The 9,603-nt window shown below is 46.0% G+C and overlaps 1 protein-coding gene across 1 annotated transcript in view; it reads right to left on the minus strand.

Annotated features, from left to right (window-relative positions):
* The window catches only part of LOC111082354 (acetylcholine receptor subunit alpha-like), a 54,266-nt gene extending 44,663 nt beyond the window's left edge, over nt 1-9,603 (minus strand). The window contains exon 1 of the mRNA XM_041595421.1: nt 9,094-9,603. Within this exon, the coding sequence (XP_041451355.1) occupies nt 9,094-9,148 (55 nt within the window). The 5' untranslated portion in view covers nt 9,149-9,603. The remainder of the gene's footprint in view (nt 1-9,093) is intronic.

The following is a 9,603-nucleotide window of genomic DNA, read 5'->3' on the forward strand; positions in this document are numbered from 1 at the left end:
GTTCCTCTGACCACACCACCAAGTCCCCAGTCCCCAGTCCCCAGTCCTCAGCCCCCAAGCCCACAGTCCCCCTCGCTGTATCAAAACATTGCGGCGGAGGGGGGTAACTTGCCACAAAGTTGAGACAAAATTTCAACGGTTCAGCTTCGGCCATTTCAATTCATTTTCTGCTCGCCCCCGGGGCGGGGAGGGATGGGGCCCCCACCCCATCCACCATCCACCATCCAAGGATATTATTACTCTGTCTCGGAGGGCTAAGACGGAGTGATGTCATCAAAAAATGCAAAGGTTAATGCAACAAAAGGTAACTTGCCACCTTGCAACGACTCGCAAGCACCAACACTGCATGTGGCAGCAGCCATAAGCGACTTCTGCTTCTGCGGGGATTACTCACAATATATGTACATACATACACTCACATTTGTATATGTGTGCAGTGTGTGCAGATATGAAAAATGCACGACTTGGCTGAAAGACAGCATCATGAAGTCAGATAAGAGCTGAATAAAAACGGGTGGGGGTGGGGGTGGGGGTGGGTGCGGGGAGCCTGAAAAGTGCGTTACAAAATTGCACGACAGCAGGGCGTTTTGTTTGTATCTACATTTCAATTTATTGATATGTAACGGCGCGAACAGGTTACGCGTGATATGACAATTGATATCCATTAGGTGCATATTGTCACGTGGCCCTGCTGCGTGGCCTCTGCATGGAGGGAATATTATTGGGGCGACTCGTTTCAGGTCCCAATCTTGGTTCAGGACTTCCATAGATATTCCCCAAGGATAGGTCCAAGCCTTCAAGGAAAGTAGCCTAAAATAAGCCTAAAGACAGGCAACATGCAGTTTTTATTTGCTGTAAGCTTCTAGGGGTCTGTGAGTGGCAGAGAGCAGCCTCTGTGTGCTCGCAACTTTCTGTGTGTGTGACAGAGGAATATGTGAGGAGGGGGGGGAGAGACATAAGTAAATAAATAACTTAGAAGGAAACTCAAACTTGAAGATAAATGCAATTTTCAGATGCAGCAGGAAGAGAAAGAAGAGCACCGAAAGAACACAAACCGAAACCCCAAACCCGAAAATAATACAAAAATCAAGTGGAAATGATGGCAAAAAGGAGAAACGAAGAAGAAGAAGAAGCAGTTGCAGTTGCAAGGGAAGAAGCAGAAGCAGAAGCAGAAGAAGTAGAAGAAGTCGAAGTAAAAGCAGAGCGCTTGCCATTTCCGGTGGTGGAGTCAGTGTTTCGACTTGTTCGCCGCTCGTTTCGCAGGTTTTTTCTTTGCGGTCTGTGCGGCCATGCTTCCTTTCCTTTCCTTGCCTTGCCTTGCCTTTGCTCTGCTTCGTTTTCATTTTCCTTTCGTTTTGCGCAATGGCGAAACTCCTTTGTCGTAGCTTAACAATTTTCAAGTGTCCCCGGTCCAACGATGAAACCAAAGTGGTTGGTGGTGGTGGGTGGGGGGGGCTGGATGACTCCCGCTCATTTGGCAAACTGGCCAACATTAATGTTTGCCCGGACAGCAACAGAGCACAATCAGCACACGAACGAAGAAAGCAGGAGGTATCGGGGGGCAGTGGCAAGGGAGTTTCAAAAAGAAAGAAAAAAAAATAAATGGATGCTGCAACTGCAACAGAGAAACAGCGACAACAACTTAATTTATCAAAACGCTCTCCCGCCGCATCCCCCCATCAGCTACGTATACGTATCGCTGTCCGAGTCAAAGAGCCAACTAACCTAATTTTGTGCCAAATTGCCGAACCGCGCCGCACCGCACCGCACCGCGCAGCGCCGCGCCCACTTAAAGTTGCCTGTCTCTGAAGCAAGCAACAAAATGGCACACAAGCCCGAAATAAATATTTGCCAAGGAGCTATCAAGTTGGTTCTGGGCACAAAATTCAACAGAATAATGCCAACCTCGAAAAATCTTGAATTCAGAATTATTAAAATTCTTCAAGACACAGAAGCAGAATATTTGTTGCATATTGCATGGCTGTCAAGACAAATTCAAGGTGACAGCAGCAAGAATTTGGAGGCGTTACGCAACTGCAGACAGCAGGGACGGGACCTGTGTGTGTGTGTGTGCATGAACCTTTCAATGTCCTGAACTGAACTGAACTGAACTGACTACGAGTGGCATTGATATGCATTATGTAGGTACACACACTCGTATTGTCACATGTCACATGTCCTGGTTGCGCAACGACCATATGCTAATCATCTGCACCAGTGGATTGTGCAATAAAACACACAGAAAGTGCCCAGATCGAATGGCTTTCAACATAAGCTGAATAAAATATATTCAAATCAGGCAGGCAGTTATCTTCCTCGCACTTAAGTCTATTCCACTGATGACTCTGATGACTGACTTTTGGTCTTTGAAGAAGATAACAGATAACATAAACTACTATTATTTACTATGCCTGGCATACACAAATCTGGCGCTGTCCAATAAATTGCACAAAAATGAACCGCATCGCAGCTCTGTCGATCAGCCCCATCAGCCATCAGCCATTTGTGTCCGAAAACTAGCAACGAAATGCCACAATGTTAGCCTCATCAACATTGTTTTTGGGTGCTTTGGTGGGGCCTTTGGCATCAATCAAATTACAGAAACGCACACACAGACACAATGCATATCTATTAAATGAGCATTTCCCCACCAATTTATAATCACAAAATTTGTCAACACATTCTGTGATTTTGCCCCTCCCCAACCGATTTGCCAGCCCCGTCGATGCATTCTCATTTGTGTAATTACATTTGGAGCATTTCGAAAACAACAATTAGCGACGCGTTCGCGGACGCGAATGCGAATGCGGATGCGGACGCGACTCGTTTACAGAATGCCATCAAAACTTTCATGTTGCACCACAAGATAGGAGGAAGTGGCAGCAGTCAAGGGAGAAAGGGAGGGGAGGCAGTGGCGCAGCCAGGGCAAAAGGCAACATCATCAATCATGCATTTGAAAAGTTTATTAAGGCCCACACACACACAGCCACACACAAGGGGCAGGAGCAGGGATTTCCTCCAGCAGGAAAGGCAGCAAAGGGCAAGTGTACTTAAGAGCTGAAAACTTTTCAATGGCTTTTTGCGCTGCTTGCCAGCAAACTAAGCTCAGGCCCAGCAGCACCACGGGAAGGACAGGGCGAAAAGTTAATGCAACTGAGCGCCACACACACACACACAGCCAGTGTTGGACAGCGATTGGGGTGTGGGTGCGGGCTGTTAGAGATGTGCATTTGTTGATTGACACCAGGATCGATCGATAGGTGACGAATGCCTTGCTCTTTGGGCTCTAAAGTTGTGAATAAAAATACTTTTATGTGGGCTTAAACTTTCCTTTCCAAGAACAGACTGAACACTCGTATTTTGTCTTTGGTTTGCTAACCAAACGACGACCCATCTGTGGAAGCTTATATGCTCTTTGGATCCGAGCACCCAAGTAACCCTATGGCAGCTCCCAGCCTTCCAGCGTTCGCCTTCTGATACTTTCTGCAAGTAGTCCTCGCCTTGCACCGCACCCCTCCATCCTACGTTTTTTTTTTCTATCCCTCTGGGGAATGGCGGATGAAAAAGTGTTTTTTTTTTTTCTGGTGGTTTTCACTTTCGCTCGATTTACAGCCCGGAGATGCAGTTGGCAATAATTTTTCCAGCACTTTCACTACCCGTCCCGCTAATCGGCCCGTGTAAGAGTGTGTGTGTGTTCATCAATTTGCAATAACAATAGAACCCAAAGAGGGTGATGGAAGGGGAAGAGAAGAGCGAATGACAGAGTCAGAGCCAGAGCCAATGCCAGAGAGAGAGAGAGCTTCGGGTCTAGAGCTCAAGACAATGGAGGCACGTGGCGAATTTACGATGTTAAATCTGAGCAGAAAAGAAACAAACCGAAAAGAATAGTAAAAAATTGCAGAGAAATCTTCAATTCGCTCGCAAATTTCAGTAAATTGCAAATGCTGGCAGGAAAAGGACGTCCGTCGGATGAAATATTTTCAATAACAAAAGCGATAGATCAGTTTGATTGTTGACTATTGAGACTCTGGAGATGCTGAGATACATTTGCTGAATTGGCGCGTTTATGGTCTGGTCTAATGTGTTCCACCCACCATTCGGGGCAGCCTTCAACAGAGCTTCAAAATGATGCAGCGCCGATTATAAATTTCTGAATTATATAGGCAGTGATGGCCTGTTCAAAACAAGAGCTACAATGACTGAATAACACTGGGATAGCAATTTATAAATAAAGACTAAACCTCTGAGAATGGCTGCTGGAAGAATCTGAATCGGAATTTGTAGAACAGACTTTGGAGGAGTCGGTAAATAGTCGCAGAATACTGCCAATGGCTGTCTGCATATAATGGCAGGTATGATGCAATCGCAAACAATTATCTAGAGGGAAAGCACTTAAAGTCACTTCCCGATGATCCATGCACTTGATGGGGCATGTCTATGTATTCCTCTCGAGAATGAAAAGCTGAATGAATGGCGGGGCAATGGCAAGTGTAGCATGTGGGGCATGTGGGGCATGTGGGGCATGTGTTGAATGCCGTGTATGATACGAAGTTATCGCTGTCTGAGCAACTCTCCGCATCGATAGCTGGCCATTGTGGCAAGCACACACATTGACCACGAATGCCGCAGGCATCCCTGAAACTCTCCGTCATGCCGGAGTCCCCCTCCCACCCTCCCCCCTCACTGTCTTTCTTATACCTTTGACATACATATATATATGTATATATGTATAGCTCTTCTGGCTTATGTGTGTGTGTGTGTATGTTGTTTGGTGTGTGCTAAGTCGCGCGGAGACGACGACGACGAGGACGTCGAGGACGACATTGCCATGGTGCGGTGCGGTCATGAATCATGCCAAAAAATTGCAGTCACCGTCGAGGATGGCGACCCAAATTCTGATGGCACTGCTCAGGCTCAGGCTCAGGCCCCTGCCGAGGAAGACTCCGACTATGAGTGGGGCACGGCTGCGACTGCGACTGTGGCTCTGTTCCACTTGAGGCAACGCAGACGTCGAACGATGGCGAACGAAGGCCAAACGATGGACGTCGTGGCCATGGAGCTCCTGTGCCGCTGCCGCTGCTGCTGGTGCTGCTTCTGCCTCCTGATGCTGCAATGAATTTGTCGCACTGCTTCAGCAAAAAGTGGGCGTACTTCACTCACTCACTCACTGACTGACAGACTGACGCTTAGGGGCGACGACACGCCCCATTTTTGTAAGTGCCGTCGTCGTCGTCGTCGTCGTCGTCGACGTCGACGTCGTGAATGCTGTCGGTAGCACTTCATTTTTCAATATTAGCGCCACGTAAGTGCAGCCGCGGGGGCGTGCCAATTGCATTAGTTGAATGAAGTTGGGCAGGGGGTTTCGGGGCTGCAGAGTGGCGCGGAGACGGGGGAAATCTGACGGGATAATGGGCGTTGGAGGACATTGGTATCTCAGCAGATAAAGTATGGTTGCTTCCACCCTGACAATGAGAAAGCTGCAATACCCTCTAAAAGGTTACTTGAAGAGGGTCAGGGTATGCGGGAATCCTCAATTGGGCAGCATCTTTGACCGAAGTATAAAGACACTTGATGAGCATGAATATAGGAGACTAACTAGTCTTTCTGCATATAATTCAGGGTATATAAACTTCTCTGTGCTGAGTCTGAACTTGGAAGCAGGTTTGGAAATTGCAGCGCCCAATTGAAGACAAATTACGATCGAAATCTTGATTTTCAACTGCTATTAGAAGCCATTAGAAACCATTAAATACAAAATCAAATAGCCTTTCCCCAATGAACTTTCCATTAATTACCAAGTAGGGAAGCGTTGCCTGTAGACGGGAGAACTGTCCGAGGACGGAACTCAAAAGTCTACTTTCCACATTTAAAGTTGCAAACTATCTTCAAGATTTCAATAGGAGTCACGGGCCGCATCTCTGTTTTGTGGTTGCAACTTGGCATATTATTCATAATATATAATAAATAAATATATCAAGTAAATGATGTGTATGCTCTATGCAGTTTTCTCCCTCTGTAATATATGCCGAAAAGTTATAGTTTACTCTTTGACCCACCAATTGAAATAAGTAGTTACAGATAGGGGGAAAAAATAAATAAAAGAGAACAGAACAGAACAGAACAGAAGAGCAGGCAAGGGCAGGAAGGAGGCAAGAAGAGCCGAGAAGAGAAAGAGTGGAAAGGAGAAGCTTTGGAAAATTGCTCAGTTGTCGTCGTCGACGTCGTCTCTTGGTTGATGTTAAAAAAAAAAAAAGAGGGCGTTAGTTGCACTCTCGGCCAGGGTCCCTTTATATACATATACATATACATATGTACGTATATCCATATAAGTGTTTATGTGTGTGTGTATGATAAAGTGTGTTTGTGTGTGGCTCGTTTAATGGCCACAAAGCGGAAACTGGAGCGTGGCAGTTGCTGCTTCTTCATCTTTGCTCGCTGCTGCATTAGCAGCCATTTGCAGCAGCTATTGATGTAAGTGCATATGTGTGTGTGTGTGTGTGTGTGTGTCTGTGTGTGTACTGCTGCTGCTACTGCCACTGCTACTGGGTGTATGTCGTGCTTTACTGCCATTTATATTTATGTTTGCCTGCGTTCGCTCCGTTTCGTTGTCTCCCTCTGCCCAGCCCCCGCCCCACAAGCCGCCGAAAAATAATGACATGAAAAATTGTGTTTCCTGCTTTTGGGCGCTGCTTTCTGATTCGGCTTGAGACTCTCTGTTTCTTTGGCCATTACAACAACGGCCAGCCAGCCAGCCAGTCAGCCAGACAGAGCCAGCCAGGAAGATTTTCAAGCAATATTTATGGGGTTTTAAATCGAAAGAAATTGAATGCTTTTTTAAGAAGAATAAAGCGAACGCATAAAATGAATGAAACGAATGAAACGATCCACTCAAACCAAAACTCCAAATTTATGTTTACTTTTCCATATGGTTTTGAGTTCCGTTTTTCCTTATCTTTGCTTTCTTTTTGCGCACAGATTTTTGTGTTGTGTCAAGTGTCTTTAGCACATTGTAAATAACTCTTATTGCTGAGGAAGTAATATTCGATATGTACATACATACATATGTATGTATGTATAATCCTCCAGTCCGGACTTTCTTCATACAAATTCTGTCTTTCTTGTTGAGTGCCTTCGCTCCGCTCCGCTCGGCTCGGTTCGATTCCTTTTCGATTTTGGGTTTCAGTGAAAGTGGATTAATCTATAGTGGGAGGGGGCACATTAAATGCCGGGAGCGGCGTCAACCGTGCGGCCGCACGACTGGCCTTGGCGACGCGACGCGTCACGACGCGCATAAAAAGTGGAAAATCAAATCGGAAAAACACGCACAAAAGGCGTTGGCCAGGCCCGAAAGGGAATGGCATGGGTCCTGGGCTAGATCGCAATCAATGCGTTGGCGGCTTGGGTGGGGCTTGGGGTTTTGGGGTTTTGGGCTTGGGCAGCTGCTTTGGCTTTGTGGGCGTGGCTGCCTTGTGCCAGTTTCGGCTATGCAGCCCCACGCACACACAGATGGTGAGGGAGACAGACACAAACGCAGACAGAGGCACACAGACACACAGACACAGATAGACACAAAGCTGCGGCCTCATTTTGTGGACGCCACTAAAACTGAAACCGAAACCGAAACCGAGACCGAAGCTGCAGCCGAGTCGGGTCGAGTCGAGTCGCGTCGCGTCGAATCGCGTCGAATCGAGTTGGATTGAGTTCAATGTAGTGCGAGGGAGCGTCGTGTGGTCCATTGTCTTTTTTTTGTTTTTTTTTTTTTTTTTTTTTGTTTTACTCTTTTCGGCCTTGCTCGGTCGCTGCATTAGCCATGTTTGCCTTTTCAGCCATTCTGCCTGCCAGTCGGTCCATTGCCAATTCATTCCCAGCAACATTTTCCGTACAGTTCTGCACTTTCCATTTCAAGAAAAACTAAACAAAATGTTCCCTATCCTGTACCCTGTACCCTGTATTCGAGGAATGTGCATGTGCCTGACATTTTTCTATCAAATTCAAAATGATATAAAAAAGAAGCAACAAACTACTACGAACTATTTCGTAACCTTTTTGTATGCCGATGCATCAAACAGGATTTGCAATAAATAATTGAAGAAGAACTGTCTAACAGTTTTAAACTGACTGTGGAACTATTGAACAGGTGAATAGATTAATTGAAAAAGGGATAAATATATTTGCGTATACTCAGCTTGAATTTGTGACTTGCGAATGGTTATGGTATGGTTCAATTTATTTTAAAGCTGAAAGCGGCACAAATTTAGTTTAATGCTAAAAATAATGCAATTATTGGTTGCTTGTTTTTTTTTCCATCACAACTACGAGTAAGTACCATAGCCAGATCTACCATGTAGATCAGTTCTCCCAACGTTGGGTCTCTTGTCTCTCTTTGTCTCTCCCAATGGGGTATTGCTGATGTCGAGCCACATTTTTGTTGTATTTTTTGCTTGCGTTTTTTTTCTGTGATTATTTATTTTTTGGTGGCAATTTCGGAAACCAAAATTAAGCTGCGGCAATAAAGTCTGTGCTGTCTAACAGCTAACCTCAGTGCTCGTCCGTTAGCTATATTCTGATCGGGCCATTCCCCATTTTGGTCATCTGCTGCTCCTAGTGCCTCCCTTTCTGCTGGTCTTCTTCTATGCTGTTTATCCACTTGCCCTACTCCGCCTCCGTAACGAACTCAGGGCACTCGAGCGCTTCAACGGACACACGGATACGGCTACGAAGCCATGAGATGGTGCGTTGCGCTGCGCTGCGCTGTGCTGCTGTGCGGTGCGGATGGATGGGTGAGGGGAGTGGATGAGCGGACATCCAACCTAACGGAGCTTTGAGAATGTTTTCAGTGTTCAGTATTCAGTGTTGAGAGGATGTCGGGCGAATGTCATGCGATTGTTTTGTGTTAAGATGCGAGCACGAGCCCTTGCAGACGACGGGCCGGGCATTGTTTGAATGACACTCGAATGACGGGGGGATTCTCGTTCTGTTTTGTTGGATGCTGTGGGTATGTGGTGGTGAGGGTGAGGGTGAGGGTGAGGGTGAGGCGAGAGTGTGTTGGCACAGTCAAGATTGGGTCGAGGCTAATAAATACAAGGCACTTACTTGATATAAATGAAAGCACAAGAATCATATCTATGGTCACTTGAAACCACTTCATCTCATTTCCCTCTGCACGCTTTTTTGGCTTTTGCTGCTGGTGGTTGAAGAAGCTGATTGTGGTGGTGGTGCCTGGTGGTGCCTGGTGGTGGTGCCTGCTCTTATGCTCCCTGCGGATGGGATATTTCGTATGGGTTCTTCGATGACGATTGAGAGGGAAAGAGGATCTTAAGTGCTTCTTAAGGCGCTTTTTGTCTAAGGCGATTTTAAGGCGCAGGCGCGACAGTTGAGGGAAAATTCAACTTTCTTTTTGTAATTTCTTGTAATTGTAATTTTAATTTGTAATTGTTGTAGAGTTTGGTTTTTGTTGTGCGTTACATGCATTTCAGTTGCTGTTTTTAGTTGTTGTTAGAGTAGTTTTCGGTTGTTTTCCTGGCAGCGTTTATTTTACATATATTATTATTTTGTTTCGGAATCATTACAATGCCTCGCTTCTGGCTTGTGGCGACTCCCCTT

Source organism: Drosophila obscura, unplaced genomic scaffold (assembly GCF_018151105.1).
Source record: "Drosophila obscura isolate BZ-5 IFL unplaced genomic scaffold, ASM1815110v1 contig_73, whole genome shotgun sequence".
In the NCBI taxonomy this organism is placed as follows: Eukaryota; Metazoa; Arthropoda; class Insecta; order Diptera; family Drosophilidae; genus Drosophila; species Drosophila obscura.